Source organism: Astatotilapia calliptera, chromosome 1, assembly GCF_964374335.1.
Source record: "Astatotilapia calliptera chromosome 1, fAstCal68.1, whole genome shotgun sequence".
Lineage (NCBI taxonomy): Eukaryota > Metazoa > Chordata > Actinopteri > Cichliformes > Cichlidae > Astatotilapia > Astatotilapia calliptera.
Genome location: NC_137422.1, coordinates 40,215,794 through 40,236,354, shown reverse-complemented (window position 1 = coordinate 40,236,354; position 20,561 = coordinate 40,215,794). Strand labels below are relative to the sequence as shown.

The 20,561-nt window shown below is 44.3% G+C and overlaps 1 protein-coding gene across 6 annotated transcripts in view; it reads left to right on the top strand.

The window, feature by feature from the left end:
* The first annotated feature begins 8,382 nt into the window (after nucleotides 1-8,382).
* Nucleotides 8,383-20,561, top strand: part of sh3gl3a (SH3-domain GRB2-like 3a) — a 32,192-nt gene continuing 20,013 nt past the window's right edge. For 3 of the 6 annotated variants that reach the window (XM_080300920.1, XM_080300914.1, XM_080300917.1), the window contains exons 1-3: nucleotides 8,383-8,971; nucleotides 9,112-9,245; nucleotides 9,589-9,752. In XM_080300920.1, the coding sequence (XP_080157046.1) occupies nucleotides 9,687-9,752 (66 nt within the window). In that variant the 5' untranslated portion in view covers nucleotides 8,383-8,971; nucleotides 9,112-9,245; nucleotides 9,589-9,686. Of the gene's footprint in view, nucleotides 8,972-9,111; nucleotides 9,246-9,588; nucleotides 9,753-15,047; nucleotides 15,285-20,561 lie in introns of those variants that run through there. The other 3 variants (XM_080300909.1, XM_080300907.1, XM_026177014.2) reach the window with 3 other exon arrangements.

The following is a 20,561-nucleotide window of genomic DNA, read 5'->3' as shown; positions in this document are numbered from 1 at the left end:
TACTGGAGATTTTGCAGTGTGTGACTTGTAAACATTCAAAGATTGAAAGAGCTGTTCTGTGGCTATGAATACAAAGTGGGAGCGCACACTGGACCAGAGTCAGGAAGCCTGATTTCTCCTGCTGACTGTCGGCGTCTGTGTGACGTCACAGCTCAGCTGGGAGACTGAAATAAAAAGAAAAAGGTTTAAAATATAACAGCAGAAGAAGAATCAGTGAAAAATGTTCTAAGGCTAAATGGTGAATTATACAAAATAAAGTTTTTTCAAATCATGACAACAGTCGACTTTAGGTGCGTTGTACACTATTCAAAGTGCTTCGTCCCCTTTCATCATTCACACAAAAAAGTGTTTTCTGTCTACCAGTCACACACAACCGGGGGTTCAGACGACCCCCTGTGAGCAACGCTGGCAACAGTGGGCAGGAGAAACCTCCGGCAGAGCAAGGCTCTTGTTTTGCTTCTCCTGTGTGAAGCATCCTTGGTTTTCTTGAAAGGTGCCAGAACAATTTAACAAATTATTATTGTTATTATTATTAATACAGACAGTATCAGTCTACAATGTTTACACAAAGTAACAGGAACAGCTACTTAATCTCATAATTTACGTTTCAATTGAATCAATTAATTTAAGGTAATTAAAACACCTGATCTGATGCACTTACCTGTCCGGCCGTCCACCAGCTCAGGTACCTCAGGAGGATTCAGCCTGCAGTGAGACAGCGCCCCGACCCACAGACTCTCCCTGACTCTTTATTCCTATTTTTATTTAATCAAACATTTTGCATCCCAGCGGTCGGGTCTTTGTTTGTGAGAGAAGAAGTTCAAATGTGCTTGAATATGATTCATTTACGTATTTATTGTTGTTGTAATTCACAGTTACGGTAGGATTGTTCTTTCTCCACCTTGGTGTCTGATGGATGACTGTATATGTAAACTCTTATTATATCATTCAGCACACAGCAGCATACAGTGAGATAGCAGCAGGGAAAGGACAGAACTGTGAGACGCGCTGAGATTTGACTAATTACAAGGAACATGAATATTAAATGTGTTTATATGTATGAAAACAGACACGTCTAAACATAAAAACTGCATTAATACCATGAAAGGGTCAGTCAGAAACACGCACAGCGACCCGTGTTTTAACAGCAGATTTCTGCACATGCAGAACGGAGAAGCTCCTGTTACGCAAACAGTGGGAAATATATTTGAGTTTGAACTTTTCCTAAGCAAGCACACGCGTCCTCATGCTCGTGCACTGAATCATTCGAACGTCACTGACAGTCATCTGTCCTCTGAAGCTCTTAAAATCAACGTATCACTGAAATTCTGTGTTATTACTGAAGCCACAATGAAGAAAATAACGAAGCCCAGTCCCAAAACACTGGTGAGCTGTGTAGAGTGCAAATAAAAACAGAAATCAATGACTTGCAAATGTCATAAACATATATTTTATTTATAATAGAAAATATATGAAATGTTTCAACTGGGAAATTTTACTATGACCTCATTTTCAATTTAATGTAACATGTCTCAGAAATGTTGTTATGGAGCAACAAACAGCTAGAAAATAAACCCTGTGCCATAGAAACAGCTGGAGGAACAGGTCACAGGACCTCGTGTAAAAGGAGCGTCTTATAGAGGCGGAGCTTCTCTGAGGTAAAGACGGACAGATGCCTGATTGACGTATGAGGATGTTTGGTGATAGCAGCTGTATTTCAGTGTAAGGAAGGTTTAGTCCACCATGTTTGAAGCTGAGCTGACTGTGAACTGTTAGTCAGTAGGTCTGCATGTCCACGTGTTCCTCCTTCAGCTTTGCCACCATGTTTCTGTGGCCGACCTTGTGTTTTCCAGGCGATGCCCATCCTGGAGCGATCCGAGGACATGGCCGAGCCACTGTGAGCACTTTGTCTGTGTTTAGAGCTCTCTACTCGACTGACTTTTGGCCAGATGTGTCATATTTTCGGAGGCATCCATTGTGAAAGCTTTTAATCTTATGCCACCTTTCACCATGTGCCAGCATTTCAAACCACAGAGGAGAGCACCGCAGTTTACAGTCTGACCTTTGTTCTAAGGCTGTATTGCACGATATGAACTGTACGTGGATAAACTGTACAGCTGTGAATTCTTTGCTTGTCAGCTTCCGAAACATTTTACTTGGTTTGCAAGCAGAAGCCAGTCTGTCAGCTCTGCATCATCTCCAGCAAATGCAGCGGTATCGTATGAACCCACCAACGCCAAACGTGTCAGAGCGTGTTGGGCTCCAAACCTGCGCTCTTTACCGCCAGGTCAGAGACACCTCGCTGGCTCACTGGTTACCTTCAGTAATGAGCTCACCTGGTTTCGCATCACCTGTAACAGGTGGAGGACCTACCCGTGGTCCAGTATCAGTGCTAATTTCCTTTTTGGTTCCCCTTCGTTCATTTCTTCCTTTTTATGAAAGACACCTTCTTCCTTTCACTCAGCTGTGAGTGCAGATAAACCAGGGGTGACAGTCAGTCTGTGGGACGTGTGCCGTCCTGCTTGGAGTCTTTCTGCGTTAGCCCTGTGATTGACTGTTGACCCGTTCAGGTTTACCCCCACCTTCCACCCTCTGCCAGCCCGTCCAGCACCCTGAGCAGAAGTTGGATGGTCTGGTCCTCTTTCTTTAAAGAAGCACACTCTGAAATTGTCACATTAAATAAGTAAAACAGTCTCAGATGTTGGTTTTTTGCACGGCTCTCTGCTGAGAGCTCAGTCATGACTTTCTCCCATAATTAAAAAAAACAAATCTTTTTACTGGTTGACTGGTTCTGTGTACGTCCTGTGGTGTAGCTGTGGATGCTGTGGGTGATGTTACTCAGTGTAAAGCTGATGATGATTCAGACCTCTGACTCAAGTCAAGGTATCAGTTCACACTCTTGTGATGTGAGACACTATTAAGGAGAAAATACAGCTGTGCTCAACTGGACTCTTAAGCAGGCCGGTAGTGGCCCCCGGGCCATATGTTTGACACCCCTGAACTAAACCATCTCTGTCACGGAGACGAGGACTCGCTGGATGATTTAATGATGTCAGCAAATGCTTTTGGCTCTTTTCTTTTAAAACAACAAGGCTTTAGAAGTGATATGAGGCAGGTTGTCTTTCCATCGGGCCTTGCTCACAGGTCAGGGAGGGGCGTGGCCTGCAACATGACTGGGCTCAGGTCAGCCTCGGCTTGACCCTTTCACTGCTACGCCACCCAGACTTGGCGAGCAAACAAAGCAAACACAAACTGCTGTAGACGCACACACAGGTGACGGGAACACGACAGGTTTTGTGTTGAAGTTGATTAATAGGTTTGATATCTCTGTGATTTTTGCTTCTTTTGGATGATAACACGGGGGAGACACTGAAACTGCAGTCAGCACTGATTAACATTTACATTCCTGCAAAATGGCACGCTCTCCACTGTCCAAAAAGAAGCTCTCAGAGTTATTGAAGAGGTGAATTAATCACTGTATTCCCGCTGCGCAAAGGTAAAGGGCAGGGATGGAAATGGACGGGGACAGTGGAAGCATCGTTGGACTTGCATTAAAAAAGCGAGGAGGACAAATCTGTTACGCAACATGCCAAAGTATTGCACTATTACAGAGGGCTGAAAGCCTTGCATAACTCAACAATCCAACCCACCCGTCGCATTTACTGTACATTAGTGAGCCTGCAGAGCCGTTCCTCATCACTTAGGAGCTGAAAAACCCAGTTCTGACAAGTGGCCCCCATCCTTTTTCTCTGGCACATTGCAGAAATCTAGTACCACTCAGAGAGGGCACAGTGGGTTATTTCAGTCCCTCCTGTGTGCTGCATGTAGGCGACAATATCCAGCAGAGAAGCTGGTTGATCTGTAGAGGTGGAGCACTCGCTCAGCTTCCTCCACAGTCGTATCTGTATCCGGAACAGCTTGCATCTTTGGGGCTATTTTTAAGAAGCAGTGGACGCTTTCAGAAGCTGTTCACTGGTAAATTTGGAACAGATCGAGGAGACTACTGAGCTGCAGAGGTTTGCTGTGTTCAGGACTGATAGTCGAGACAAACATGAGCTGCTGCTTGCTTCATCTCTGAGCTCAGTAAACACTTTCCTGCTAAGTTTATGGTCTCAGTCTGACTGAACCAAACACGATGTCCCTTGTACATTTGTTTTGCCCACTAGGGGTCACTGCAACAAACAGCAAGCACAGAATTATTGCGGAAACTCAGAAGCAGAGTCAGGAATGATGTGGCAGACCCCGACGTATGACTCGTGAGACAAGATTTAATCTTAAACACAGACTTCATTGGTGGCGACAGATGGAGCAAACCATAACAGAGCAGAACAGGAGCGAAAAACAGGACTAGAAGGATACAAAGCAACAGAAGAAAACAACGTGAATCACGATGCAACCAAGAACAGAAGCAAACTGAGGGTTTAAATACACAAGAAAAGTTCAGGGGAGGATGGAGACACCTGGTGAAACACAGCTAAACTAAATCTACCTGATGAGACAAGAGGAAGAGAAACTGAACATAAGGCTCACAGGAAGTAACAGACATGCAAACCTGACCTAAACAGGGGAGCACAGAGACTGAAACAAAGATCACCAACAGGTTGAAGAGAGAGACCGGGCAGCTCATCTAAGCCAGCTCTTATATCCTGGACAACGCAGGTGAGCAGCCTTAGCTCACAATGCTTCCATGCAGCATGTCAGGCTTTCTTCAGGGAGTTGACCGGGAGACAGAAAGAAATCACAAAAGAAGGTGAAACTAGAATACACACAGAGGATATATATCAGTGACCATCTCACTAATGCAATAAAAGAACCAAACCGAAACATGAACTCGTGAAGCTCACTGGGATGAAGAACATTAGCATTCATTTGGAGCTGTGTTCCTGTCTGATCTAATCCGTCTGTTTTGGTGCATCATCTCTGACTCTTCAGCTTCTAAATTCCAGGCCGAGTTCAGAGAGGATTTTCTTTACATGAGTCTTTTTAGTGAAAATGACTCCCTGCTGCTGCAGAAAAAGGCTGATACAGCAGCGAGGCTCAACCAGACAGCAAAGCAGTGAAAATAATGATGCAAAGAGCCTCAGAGAGCAGCTGAGCCGAGGTAAAAACTCACTGTGTATTAGTCTAAGTGGCAAACTTTCCACAACACATCTTTTAAAAATATATTTATTACCTAAAAAGACAGAACCCTAAGCACACTCATGTTAAAAAGTAAGAGAGAAAATGTCTCAATCCAATCACTTAATCCTTAAAGCATTCTTGTAAAAATGAAAGCGTCCTGTTCATGCCCGAGTCTGAAAAGTTGATTTTACACGATGATGTTTTTAGAAAACACGAGCTGAGCGCTCGCCACGCCGGGCTCCTTTTTTGTGTCTTTATTTTCTCACATCTCAGTGAAACTGTCCTCTGTTGTAACCAGAGAACACGACCGTCGTCCAGTGGCTTAATTATATTACACTCATGTAAATGACATTTAAAGCTAAGACTCTATGTTCATTTTAAATCTGAGACTCATAAATATGAAGCAGGTCCACATTTGAACACATGCATTACATCTGAATCAGCACTGAGGAAGGTTAGCTTGGATCTGAACCCCACTGAGTGTCCTCACTGTTGTGAGGAGGCACAGAAACCTGCAGCCGTCCAGCAGCTGCAGAGATTTTGGAGAAAAAGTAGTCAACAGTTTCTGAACGCTGAGATTTTTTCTGACTTTGGTAAATGTTAAATTTAACATTTTTGTATTTCAATAAATTTTTGAAATACTGCTTCTCATATAAATGCATTCAGTTTAATCATGTTAAATTAATAACAGCAATATCCTTTATGTTCACATGAACCGCGTCTTATAAAACCCCATCCTCTTCCTCGTCACCTCAAGCCTCTTCCCCTGAAATGAAGTCAGGGCTGCAACTCACGAAAACGTCCTCAGTTATTCAAAGTAATGCTGCTGTTACTGATTGTCAGGGGAGTGGATACTGTCTCCAGACAGCTACACAGCAACAACAGCTGGTTATAAGCTAACATTATGCTAGCTAATGCTAGTTAGTCTAGTAAAAATCAGTCTTTACCTCTAATAAAGTTTGATTACGTTCTCATATTATATGAGAGTTTTTAACTGAGCGTCAGCAACTGACAAAGAAAGTTTAACCAGTGCCAGCTAACAGCAGCTAACAGCAGCTAACAGCAGCTAACAGCAGCTAACAGCAGATGTAGCGTGCTGACAGCCTACACTCACTGCAGATGAAGGGCAGCCAGATTTGTACGGTAGCTCGGTTACATACAGAACTCAGCTGACTCAAATCTACAATCTACTGACATCTAGTGATGAGAATTTACACGCTGCAAGTTTAAATACCTGCTTTTATTTTTAGTGACAGTTTTTATTAATTAATTTGTTTTTATTATTTTAATAGTTTTTTAAAAAAATGTTTTTGTTGTTGTTTTTCAAGCTTGTTTCTTGTAACTTAATGGTTGTTAGTGGTTTTTAATTCGTCTTAAGCCTGTAATGACATCTCAGGTGCCTTTGTTGACGTTCAGATGTGTCACATGCATCTGTTTAGAGGACTGGATGTTGGATGTTGCATATGTCAGAAACACAAACAGACTTTTTCCCTATGACTGTTTTTTTTTCAGACATCATTACTTTAGCATGTGGAGTGTGATTTAGACAGACGTTAACCTGCAGACTCACAATGTGAAAACCTTCATCGTGTCAGAGGAGTTCTTGTTTTTGCTCTTCGTGAGAAAACTTGAGCACTTTTCTGTCCCGGCTTTGCTGCGAGCTGCCAGCACCTGGGAAGCGTTGGATATGTTGCAAGCTACTGTGAGAATCCCAAACAGTGAAACTGAGCCCTCTGAGCAACACTGCTGCTGATCCCCCACATGTTCCAGAGAGAGGGGTCTTTCTGGGGCACTGACACCGGATCCCACCTCTCGGTCCTGGGACAGGGATCGGGGCCAGTGGGGGGTTGTGGTGGAACTGGAGGGTAAGGCAGGGACGGGGGTGGGGGGGTGAGAGAATGGATTGTCCACGGGTGCTTGGGAAGCAGAGGAATATGAGGGGGTATTACCGCCCAGCACAGCGGCCAGATGGACAGCAGATGACTTTTTGTTCTTCCAAACACTCTGCAGGCTGGGGGAGGAAGAGGAGGAAGAGGAAGATGAGCTGGGCAGGAGGGAGGGGGAAGAGGAGAAAGGCTTAAGTGAAAGTTTTGGTTTTACAGGGCAGCTTTTTTCCCTCTCTGGATCATAAAACGTTCATCAAATCCATTTGTGTGTCCCAACATGTGGTGCTGTGAAAGAAATCCCCCACTCTGCATTGTTATTGAATCCTTCATCTTAACTTAACTGTGAGGTTTGACTCATGTTTACCAGCCTCTGAATCTCAGGACCGGTCCGATAAAACACGGCCCCGACTCACAAATTAGAACCTGGTCACCGTCAAAGAGCGAGGACACCATCACAGGAGGGAGAGCTGCTGCCAGTCTGCCCTCTGCTGCTGTGAACCACATCTGTACTGAGTCTGCTTCACATCTGTTCCAGCGCCTCGGCAGGTCTGTGCTGCCCCCTGGTGGTCCAGAAAACCAGTCACAGCTTTTTCCAGTCACCTCAGTAGGTGTTTAAGAAATGTTTGTCCTGATCTGGAGCCTGTGCAGTATGCAAATATATGGTGACGTGTACACCATCTGAGGTACAACAGTGCAAACGCAACACGGCTGCTTTGTTCTGTGTGATGCAAAGTGAGAAAAAGCCACCTGCGAGTGGCTGTTTACAGGTCTCAGTCAGTAAATATCAGGACATCATAAAAGCTCTGGAGGCAGTTAGTCCAGGGTCTAAATGTTCAACCTATGATGATAGCTTAAAGTTTTTGGTGTTTTTGTATTTCTATCGTAAGCTCGTGTATGTTTTTAGGATGATTTCTTGTGTTTGTGTGTATATTAGAGGTCTTTACAACGATGTTTAGAATCCCCAGATACGTCCCCATCAAAAGTTTAAGACCACTTGAAAAATGACAAAAAATCATATTTTGCATGCTTGGATTTTAACAAGGTTCCAAATCGAGCTTCAACATGCAACAAGAAGCAGCAGGAGTGAGACACAACATTTTTTTAAACATGCAGTTTATTAAATACAACACTTAAACTTAAACAGCTGTTTTACAGCTGATCAAAGGTTTAGGACCGCATGCCTTTAAAGGACAAATCTGTGCAGAAATGTGGATTCATTGTGATTTTCTGTCAGGTAGTCGCACTCATGACGTTCTGATGGCAAAGGCAAGAAAACATTGCCTTTGTGAACGTGGTCGGGTTGTTGAACTGCATAAGCAGGGTCTCTCGCTGAGGTGGGACACAGTGAGACGGTCATTTGGAATTTCTTAAATCATCCTGAGGGTTATTGACCAAAAAGTCAAGTGGAAGACCCAAAAAATGTCACCAGCACTGAGCTGGAGGATCCAATTAGCTGCCCGTGGAGACGATCCTCGACCTAAATCAAGGCCGTTACTGGTGCCCGCTGCAGCGCCATAACCATCAGACGGCATCTGAGACGGGCTTCAAAAACAAGAAACGTCTTTGAAAAGGCTTCGTCTCCTTGAACGCCACCAAACTGACCATTTGGCCTTTGCTAGAGAGCGCCAAACACAGGACATTCAGGCGCCGGTGATGTCAGGTACCTATTGGAATTTCTCAGTGAGACACCGAGCTGGTTCCTTTCCGCTTCACTCACGTTTCCAACTCGTCCGCTGATGTTTCAAACCTTCCTTTGCCGTTTATCTCGTATGTTCTGTTCACTGCACTCAGTTCTTTGAGGCTCGTTTGTTTTATTAGCTGCCTGAGCTCTCAGAGGACTTCAGATAGGTCTGCAGGCCTTCCTGAATCTGAACGAGTAAGGCTCGTCAAGTTCATAAGTTTTGAGGACCTTAAACCAGATGATCCTCCTGGATCGCCCTTCCTGGTCCCACTTGATTTGTCAGGTAACTTTATCTGTACCTGTAGGTAGATTTGTTCTGCAGTCGTGAGTCATGAACACTCTCAGTACAGCCACAACACACAACAATAACACATGCAAAACTATAATATGTCCATCTGAGTAACGCTGCTGCTATTTTTAAAGCTTGTTGTTTTAGATTTTGGGAGCAGAAACCTCCAGAAGGACGAAACTGAAACTCGCGTGAATCATCCTGGAAAATTCAACCAGCCAACCGCTGTAACCGTGTGCTGTGCTTCACCAATCAGCTGATTGACTGAGTGAGTTTTTTAGATAAATATCCAAACACCAAAGGAAAAGATCAATCGGACGAAGGAAGATAAAATCAAATCATCGTGGTTTTATCAACGTGGAAGCGAGAGAGGCTCCTCGAGCACGAGTGCTGCTGCTTCCTGCACACAGCGTCACGCTTTGCTTCAACAAGCTTTGAATCAATAACTGTTCCAAAATATTTATAACACTGAATACAGCCTGACGCGTGATAAAAGAGAGCGAAAATCAACGTTCATGTCAGGATCGTTTTAGCTTCTACTTGTTAAAGTAACAGAATCCATGTGTTTTATTTTATTTTGTCACAAATGTTTACGGTTTTTGTCTCCACAGCTTCTAGTGGTGAACTTCAGTGTGGACACCACCCAGATGTCCTCTGACAGCGATGGAGACCCCGGTTTGGGATGTGACATCACGTACTGGAACACAGGATGGAGATAGAAACGACTGGAGAATCAGTTTCAGAGTGTCTCTGCAGAAACCTGAAGGCTTCGACGGTGAGATGAAAGTTTCAACATTCATTTATTTCCCAGAATAATCTCAGATTTTTACGTTCGGGGATGTGACTGCTTTGCTACACGTCCACCAGGACAGGAGTTCAGAGTTTTCCCCTGGAATCAGTCCAGTTACAGTACTGTGAAAATACTGCATATAAAAATTTAGAGCTGCTCTCACAGCAGCACAACATTATCCATATTAATCTTTAAAATGATTGATTAAGTAGGATCGTTTTTCACAGTTTTTATCTCGCTGCATGTGAGTAAAGTCAGCTTAGAGAGGCGAGCTTGCCGGCTTGTATACGAGTCAAACATATGCTTTAGCAGTGACATTAATAACAGAGCAAACAGTACTGCAGTATGGTCGTGTACTGGTGGACAGAATACAGTAAACTACAGTAAAATGTATTTTAATGAACTCAGATGATCCCTTCAGACTCTCGCGTCTTGTTGTTGTCACACCTGTCCCACTACGCTGTGCAGCCTGTGTCGCAGGTACTGCACGGTTCAATAGTTTTATGCAGTTTTCATCAGTGTGTGGGACACATGAATGCAGCAGCTCTGGTTTTCTTCAGCTGTGCATTGTGTGGGACACTGGTGCATTCATATGCTCCACACATGACATCAGTTTTTACATGAACACTGAATCTGACGATGGTGGTAAGCAAAGCTCCACACAGACATTAGAAACCATCAAACTGTTTACACAGTGCACCTGAAATCATCATTGCAACACTACACATGGAAGCTGAACATTAACAGTCCCAGGAGTGTGCCAGTATAAAATATAAACCATAATAATTATGCACATCTCCATTTATAAATACTGTTAGTTCTGTAGTGTATAATGGGACTCTCACTGTCCTGCTCCATGATGCTGATCGGGTGCTGCTGTGTGGATCCTGCTTTCAGGGTTTTTCCATAAATCCTTTGCTGAGGATTTGATTCTTTGGGCTGAGGAAGGAAAATCTTCTCGGGGTATTGAAGTGTTTCGTCTCTGCAGGTGTGGCTGCGGTGACGAGCAGTATTCACATGATGAACAGAGGCATAGGTAAATCGGGGGGATTTCTCACTCCGGTTGGATCCCTCGATCGTTCCGAGCTCTCTGGTGACCTCCGGGATCGTTCTCACCCTCGGGGTTGTTGCTGTGTTCATAATGTATCTGTTGTTATCTTTTCTGGAGCTTCTGTCTTACCTTCAGCTTCCTGCACAAACCCTCTTTAGGCTTTCCTATATTTGGCAGCAGCTTTACCCTCTGCATCTCCTGCACTCTGGCTAACCTGCTTCAGATCTACCGTGGGGTCCTGGGTAAAGAAGCTGAATCAGCCGCTGGCTGTGGTGACCGTTGTTTCTGGGATCCAGTCGGCCATCTTCGTGTCATGGCTGATCTTAAACCCATCATTACCTACAAAGGGCCTCACACACAGTCTGAGATAGGCTCCCTTGAGTTCTTCGTAGCCACAAAACCTGCAACACTTTCTTGGGCTTGATTTGTTCCCTGTCTGCTCTCAAAAGCTGCCAGACTTGTATAAAAATGCCACTTTAGTCACCATCAGCATGTTTTCAGCCATCGTAGCCCCACCTTGTCTCACTCTGAAGTACGAGCCACCAGTTGCAGTAGCAACTACAACGTTCTCGGCCTGGACATCACTGAGTACACTGGGAGGCATTGTGAGCAGAAGGGCACTGCTGTGGTGCAGTCATGAGCCGTTATCAGCTAATGCTAGTTAGTCTGGTTATCCAGCTGCACCTGCACACTGCATGGATGCATCACACATATTGCTCATCAGAACTGGAGCCCAGACTCCTCAGGTTGACTGACAATAAACTGATTGGATTTAAAAACATTTTCTCTATATTAAATGTCCCTCTTCATTATGAGGAGGGACATTTAATATAGAGAACAAACAGTTTGTGTATCAGGCTGTAAACATGTTTATTTCTGCTGTATAATTTTAACATGAGAATCTGTGGGGCTGACTCACTGCTGCCTCTGCTGGACGTTGGAGGAACTGCAGGGGAAATCGTTTTTCAGCTGTGACGCTCGCTGTGACTTTCTGATGAACAGAATTTGAAGTATAGTTAAAGTGACAAAGACCAAGACAGTTTGAGTTCATGCATTAAGTGTCTGGGTGCTGTCCTCCCGTCTCCTGCTGCGTGTGCTCTGGTGGTCTTACCTGTAAAGATTTCAGTTTCATTATAACTGTGAATAGGTTCAGATGGGCTTTAATTATTGTATTTCCCTTCATAACTCACAGACCACCTAAAATACACTAGGAACACAAACACGTGCAGTAACAGTACAGCTAACAGGACTACAGTACTCACTGTAAGGCAACAAGTAACTGAAGTCTTTATAAAAGGATTTCTGTCAGGTAATAAGCAGGAGACAAAAGAACACAAGAGCCAATCACAGATGAGGAAAGGAAGTGACACGTAGATAAAGCAGGCAACTTCACTGCACATTAATAATATTACATATACTCGTTTTGTTAATCAGTTTCTTCTCTTTGTCCATTAAGCGTGACGTTGCACAGCGTTTTGCTGTGTGGAATTGGCAGGATTTGCTTCTCTTTTCCACAGTTTTCAGAATAACATCATTAATAGAATAGAATAGAATTCAACTTTATTGTCATTGCACATGCACAGGTACAGGGCAACGAAATGCAGTTTGCATCCATCCAGAAGTGCTTTAGTGATAACGTGACAGTGTAAAATCTGGCACTGAAACATACAATAAACTATCTTTAAATGTAACTTTTCACATTTCAAAGTACTTTATATCCACGTGTTACTGTAATCTAAACTTCCAGCTGATAAACAGAGGCTGAGGCTCGTTCCTCTCCGTAGCAGCAGGTGGCGCTGTTCAGACCTCTGTGCGAGCCTCAAAGAGTTTGCGCCGACTCTTAATATTTCATATTTGGACAAAACTTCTAACATCTGGCTCCACGTGCAGTAATTTAAAGAACTTCAGAGGCGTTGTGTATTTGTAGTCACGTCCGTTTCTGTTTCACAGACTTTTCTACAAATAAAAAAGCAGAGCGTGCGTGGATTGAAATGTTGAACTGAAAGTGAAACGCGTCGCTGTCTCAGATCTATAAGCTGTTTGAACACGCAGAGCGTGAATCACTCGAATCCCACACAGGAAATACAGGTTGTGCTGACTGATGGAGAACAGGGATCCGCGTGGGAACCTCAGGAGGCGCAACTGAACTGAGCAAAGACGCTTATTTACATGATTTACGATGACGTGTGAGTCACACACACGTGCGTGGGGCTGAATAAATAAATATATCGAGTATATGAACGCTTCATCCTGTTTACGAACAGGGTGACATCATCAGTTCTCCCCGCTCTCACCCAATGGTCTTTGAGAAGTGGCGACATCTCTGAGAGTCAGGAAACCCTCTCTCCCGGAAAATAAAGCGAGAGTACGTGAATGTAACTTCCGGTCCTTTCTTTCCAAAATAATACCCACACCCCGCGCCTCAGCGTGAGTGTGACAAAACATTTCACACTCAGTATTAAATAATTATAATAAAAATTCAATTAAAAATATTTTGTGAAAGTTTTTTTTCAATAAAGGTATGACGTAATCACCTTGAGTTTATTTCTTTTATATTTATTCTCCTTCGCCCAGACCCTTCATTTTCTTTTTAAAAATGTATCTTAAACCCATCATTACCTACAAAGGGCCTCACACACAGTCTGAGATAGACTCCCTTGAGTCCTAATATGCTACTGCTAAGAGGTACTTTTTCATTTTCAGAAATGTGGAACTTCAAATGTCACTGAGAACCACATATATGCCTATAAAATATGTTTTAAGCCAATTTTTCCCCAACAGAAACAGCTGCTCAGCAGGGCTGGACCGGTAATCTGGCATTTTCCCGGTGACCTGATGGGTCATTTACCCACCGACCCAACACACACTGACAGCATCCATTCGCTCATTTCCGATACGGACACTGCCCAATCAAATCCCTGAACTCCTCCCCTCATGCAACTTGTAAAAGAGAGTTTACCTTGGAGGAAGTGGTGAAAAGGTCAAATTTAGCACCAGCAGAGAAAAAGTGCAGGAGGCGGGACAACAGCAGAGTGAGGAAGAGGTAGAGGAAGGTGAAAATAATGTGTTAAGAACATAGAGAGAGGGACTAAGTGATTCTATTCAGGTGCTGTGGAGAGCATCCTCACACAGAACATCACATCCTGGGATTAGTTGTGTTCAGGACCGAAAAGCTCTTCACAGAGTGATGTGTGCTGCAGAGCGCTGCTGCTCACGTCAAAGTAAACTTTATTGTCATCTCTGCTGTACACAGTGCAGTATATAGAGACCGGATGAAGAGGTTCGAGTTACATTCAGTGCAAAAGACAAGCAATAAATATAAGAAGAGTAAGAAATAAATACACACTTTAAGACTAAGGTAAAAGGATCAATAACAGCATCTCCCTTCCCTTCAGGACATTTACACCAGGAGATGTTGGTCCAGAGCAGCTCCCATCCCAGTAACTTGTTTTTGCCATCAGGTGGAAGGTTCCACACCATCGGGGCAAAGACAGAGAGTGAAGAGGAGCTTCTATCCTCAGGCCATTCGAGCCAGGACATGCCCCCACTCCCCTCATAGCATCACCATAAGGGTCTGGAACTGGATTTTATATCATATTCTTGTTACATTGCAGAACTTTCACTGTCATAATTCATATCATGTCTGATTTATTATACGTCACGCGCTGCTACACTGATAATGCTGCTTCACTATGCTTACATTGCTCTGCTCAGTCTGTTACTTTGGTAGTTTCGGTTACTTTTGGTCTACTTTTGCTCTGTCAGCACATTGCTGTGCCAATGTGGCACAAAGCACTTTAACATTCCATTTCCACAATGTACACTTTCAGGTTTTTTATTTAAAGTTTCAGAGTTTTGATTTAGATTTTCTTATTGCTTATAATGTTTTGCAGTGTCAGGACACACTTCACTGTGTGTTGTACTTGTATGACAAGTGGTAAATAAAGACTCTTGGAATAATCAAGGATTCACGTAAAATGCATGACCACTTTGATCAGGAGCCACTCCTAACAGCTAAAGTGTGCAACAAAGAAGGAACCCAGGAACAACTGTACCAACCGAGAAACAATTTCAATATCAGGAATCAAACAAAATGACACATGCACACATCATATTCTACCCTCATATACATTTTTTTATATCCAAGTCCAGCCCTGCTGCTCAGTGATGTCATGCCTTAATTATTATTTATCTTTTTAAATCCTCGGAGACCTTTATTTTGAAGCAGTTTCCGGTTGGGCCGGCCTCCCGCCGTTAGAGCTTCACTGAGCTCGGGGTCATGCTGCAATCTTAGCGGAGTCTGACTGATGAGTGCGGAGCTGTGGTGTCGGCTGCTTCGTTCTTGAGCCCAGCCTCCGTCGGCCGTGTGTTGAGTCGCTTTCCCGGAGTATTTTGTGCGGGGTTGAAGCCGTTCGTCCAGGATGTCTGTGGCCGGGCTGAAGAAGCAGTTCCACAAAGCCAGTCAGGTATGGAGGCGCCCGACAACAGCAGTTCGGATGCGGACCCTGATCTCCGCTTCAACATCAAACCGTGAACGGAATCAGGCTGTAGTTGGTCTGAAAACACGACAAGTCTGAGTTGTTATCGCTTAAAAATCGTGGGTTTCAAAACGTGTTTGCAGGGTGTGGATGGAGCGTTACTTTTCCGCCCAGATAAGTTGTTTTTATCGGAGATAACGTCACACCAAACACTGCTGGGAAAATCTGATGATTTAATCTAATTTCACACACACACACAAATAGATTCATCTTAAGCCACAGTTATGGACTTTTTATCAACTTATGTAATCCGGTGAATAATTCGTCTTCATTGTTGTTGCCATACAAGTTCTTGTGAAACGTCAGACTTTGCTGTTTCCACAGTAAAACCAACAGGAAACACTAACAGAGAAGTACACGTAACTGTTTTTATTATGAATGTTTCGAGAGGCTTTAGGTCGACGTCTGGTTTGATTTTATCCCCTGAAAGGAAATCACACATGAAGCCCGTTTTTAGGCTTCATGGCGATGTTTGTGTGACTGAGGCACCAGCCAGATGTTTCGCACCTGCCACAGCTGCGCCGCGCAGTCATTTAAAGGCAGGTGGAGCAGTCTTTATCAGGTGGATTTCACTCCCGGGCTGTACGGTTTGTGTTATCTGGGTGAAGCTCCATTAGACTCAAATACCTTTTAACGTTACATGATAAAAATACCATTGAACCAGTGGAAGGACCTGCTATTCCCACTGCCACCAAAAACACTGTGGTTTGTGGGCGGCTGTGAGTAACATCTAACATTTGGACAACTTGGAAACAGCTCACAGACTGTTAGTCTCAGTGAACCTTCATCTTCACCTTTAAATAAGAATTCGCTCCAGTTATCAGTAGATCACAGGCTGGTTTCCATCAGCTTCCATCAGTCTCAGTGGGATTCGCTACACAGCACTGAATCTGTACGTTTAATACCATGATATGTACTGGTGATGCTGGGTGAATCGGCTCAGCTTGCATGATTTGCTCTCTCTGTTGCATTTGATACAGCAGAGCATGCGAGAAGTATTGATTTCCATCAGTATTGGTGACTGTGCTTGTGGCGCACCACAGGGCTCCATTGTGGCCCCTTTGTCATGTTAGCAGCTGTTCCTTGTGTTCATATTTAAATCGCTTTTATGCTGATGATACTCGGATATATCTGCGCTTTAAACCAAGCAGAAGCTCCTTAATAAATTCCTTCAAATGAAACTAAATCAAACCTGATGGTACAAAAGATAGATGTAGCTGCCATTGTCATCTTGGTGTTTTTAAAATGATGTTAAAAGAAGGATTCTGACGGTGGAAGCTGAGAAGGACCAGGATTTGGGAAATGTTCTTAATGTTTGATTCAGTATGTCTGTGCAGCTTCTCGTGGTCGTCTGAAGAACTTGAAAAAAGGTGGCGACTGGGCTGTTTTAAGAGTTCTTTAACAACCACCTCCTAAGGGGACAACCCCAACCTGCGGTTAAATAGCTGGGACTCTCCACCTTTGTTTTTAGAACTGAAGAAGCTTCTTGGATGAGAACTGAAAGAAGTCCGTTTTATTCAGTACGACCCCAAATGAGTCACAGAGTACTGAAGTGTTAGCAGAGGTCCGGGGCAGCGCCGCTTTGGCGCTGCAGGTATCACCCCGTGGTGGAGATCTGTCATCAACGTGAGCTTCTTCCTTTTAAGACGTTTATATACGTTTTAAAGCACTTGGTTCTTGTTTTAACCTTGAGAATGTTATCTCTGCTGTTCTGTGATTTGCCTTTTCAGTGTCCATTCACCGTTGTGTGTGTGTTTCTGTGCATGGTGTAAACTGTTTTTAATCACGTCCCCTGAATAGTTTCCAGGTTGTTTTTTGGTTAAACGTGCTTCAGATCTGCTCTCAGCAGTGGGGCAGTAGAATAAACTGATTTGATTTGTCATAGGAAGCGGGACTTGTGTGTTGGTTTTAGTCTATTTTTATTGTGTGTTATGTCTTCACAATGCATCGTGGCAGCAGGAAGACACAGAGTGTAGCCCGCAGATTGCATCAGAGGCCTTTGCTGCGGTTATCGAGGCAACTTCAGGTTGAACCCTGTTTGTGAAGGTGGGTCACATCTAACTGGGATAAATTGCCACGGTAACTGATGCTGCAGACCCAACCTGCTCCGAAGCACTTACGTTTGAGATGAGCGCTCGATAGGTATGAAGTCAGCACTGACTGACCAATACGATCTCTGGAAACTAGCGTCAGAATTCCTGAAAGTTCCATGTGACCTCAGAGAGTACGGAGCATCAGTAAGATAAAGACTCTGAGTCACAACTTTATTGCTGATTCTATTTTTTATGGCCCTGTAAGCGCTGCTATCTGATCCCACGCCTGTTTGTGTTTGTGGACTCACAGTCGCCACTTTTTCTGCTTTTACTTCCTGCTTCAAACAAACTTCACGCAGCAGATTGGGAAACCCTCAGGAGACTTATGGACCTGATAACCACCTACGTGTGACCACTTAGCATGATCGATGATGAAGGGGAAGATATCCTGGATCCCATCAAAGTCGCTTAATAGTGCAGCCTTGCAGATGAACCTAAACTAAAACGTTAGGAGCTCGGTGTGTTAGTCTTCTTTAGAGCCGTCGTTTCCAAAATGAACCTCGTGTTTCATTTAGTAAGACCGTAAACTCATCAGCAGGGCGTGTAATGAGCCCAGAGACCATGTGAGCAGCAGGCTCGTCTTCTCATAGACTGTAATCAGATTTCTTTTATAACCAGAGGAGTCGCCCCCTGCTGGCCATTAGAAAAAATGCCGGTTTGAGGTCATCTTTCCGTCTTTGGTTTCCACCTTCGTGGAGAGCTGTGGTCAGCCTCTGTTTGAGGCCTGGCTTTGTTTCAGTCAGAGTGCTGATTTCTTCTCTTAGTTAAACACTCGCACAGTGACAGTGAGGCGTTACAGGCCTGGGCCTGTGTTATTATTATCTTTAGCCACATAACGTGATAATTAGTCAGCTAAAGGCTGCAGCCCTGTGTGACTGTGCGCATGAACAAGAGAAAAATGAATCCATAATAAAGAGCGATCCAACCTTTTATTCATCAGTGATCGCCTGTGCTCAGTATTGCTTTTTTAAAAATTACTTTATGTTTTTATAAATAGAATAAAATAGCCCTTTATTGTCATTGTACGTGTGCAACAAAATTGTGGGTGCTCCACACCAGCTGTGCCGGAATAAAATATAAATAGCAGAATATGTACAAAATAAGAGAAGGGCCCACGTTAGACAAGACTTGGTCTGAATAGAGTCCGTGTATGAGTGACGGGGGTTACTCAGACCGTGGCTCAGATTGGTGAGGTGGGTGGGTTGCGTATAAGATGAAGTGTTAATCTTAGGTGCTGCAGCCCTTTCACCATCGACTGAGCAGGTGGCGTTGTGTCTGTCTCTGTAAGTCTGCAGATGTGAGTGTGAATAACAAACAGCTGGCTGATACAGCTCTCACCGTCAGCTCTGGGGTTTGGAGCTGTGAACACACCACACAGAAAACGCACCACATTCTCCAATCGCATTTTTATCTTTACCAAACTTGAACATGTACCCCTTTACTCCTTGAAGGGGGAGTGGGAGTTCCCCTTGAAGCTCTTCTCTGAACTGAGGCCTTTCCGTCATATTTCGGCTGTTTACAGAACAACACGACTGGGTTTGCATCAGCCGTCAGTGAGGGTGCTCTCTGCCAGTCCAGCCGCCCTCAGAAAAACACAGAAACTGCTCAGCGTCATCAAATGGTCATGAAACCAAGACTTTATTGATATACTGAGGTGTCATGTGGGTACTGGGAAGGTCGTCTTTAAGGGGGAAAGAGTTCAAGAAAATACATAAAGGCAGGAGTGGGCAACTCCAGGCCTCGAGGGCCGGTGTCCTGCAGGTTTTAGATCCTGGGTCAGCACACCTGAATCACATGATTAGTTCATTGCCAGGCCTCTGGAGAACTTCAAGACATGTTGAAGAGGTCATTCAGCCATTAAATCAGCTGTGTTGGATCAAGGACACATCTAAACCTGCAGACACAGGACCTCGAGGCCTGGAGTCACCCACCCCTGCATTTAGGTGTCGAGTGATGATGGTGGATTGCTCTCTCAGGGTTGGAGGACAGGCAGTTTATGTATCGTGGGATCTTGTTCAAGAATGGTGTTAAGGTGGAGCGTGTGGTGACTGGCAGGATGGTGCTGGTCCACCTTAACAGGTTTAATTTACCCATAATTCACTGCACCAGTATCCTGCTTCAGATAGTCGAGCTCTACAGGGCTCTAAGCTGCAGCCACACTGGAAGCGGTTCATTCGCCGTGCGTCGATTTGAGGCTGATGGATGGTCACTAGTGGAGATTCCTGGCTCTGGTTGCCTAGGTAACCAACTAATGCATTTACTACCAGGTCATGTGTTAATCATCGGGCTGCTCTGAGTGTTTGTCTCCACACATGCTGCTGTGCTTCGTGGACGGACACCTCGCTCCGGGCATCTTTGCTTTGTTCAGTCTGACCGTGCTGCCACTCTTCAGACAGAAGAGGCTTCTCCTGCAGCCTTTCCAAACAGACATACTTGTTCAGTCTTTTTCTGCTTGTGCTGTCATGAACTTCAACCTTTAACCGAGGCCCGTCGAGTCTTAGATGGACCTCTTGGGTTTCTCTAAGCGTCTCACGGTCTGAGCTTGGGATGAATTTGCTGGGACATATTTTCCACACCTGAATGCTCCAGACCTGACTCTGCTGTTCAGGTGACTCCACGGAGGCAGCTTATTCAAATCTGACAGAATAAAACTTTTAGGATTGCAGCTGTGATTAACGAACGCTTCCAGATTGAACGCTGCATACCTCGGCCTCCGCCCTGCAGTGTCTCCTGCCTCATGAAGTAGCTTCAGGTATGTGACTGGTGAGAGCGCTGATGCTGAGCTCTGTTTAATCACGGTGTCCTCTCACAGCAGGCTGTATGAACGCTGTCGTGTCTGTGAAATTATTCCTACGTGCACAAGCTGAAAGTCAACCTGCCACTTCCTGTTTGTGCATCAGTGTGCGGTGCACGACATCATAGATTGTGTTTTATTTTAAACACACGTGAAAGATAAACTCGAGGTCGACTTGGTTTCCACTTTCACTTATTTTCCGTGAGAAAAAGATGCAGACTGGGTGAAACCCGATGAATGCTCAGTGTTCCCTACCTGTGTGTTTTTCCAGGTACCTTTGATCTGTTTGTTTGAGTCCTGCACTGATAACAGTAAAAA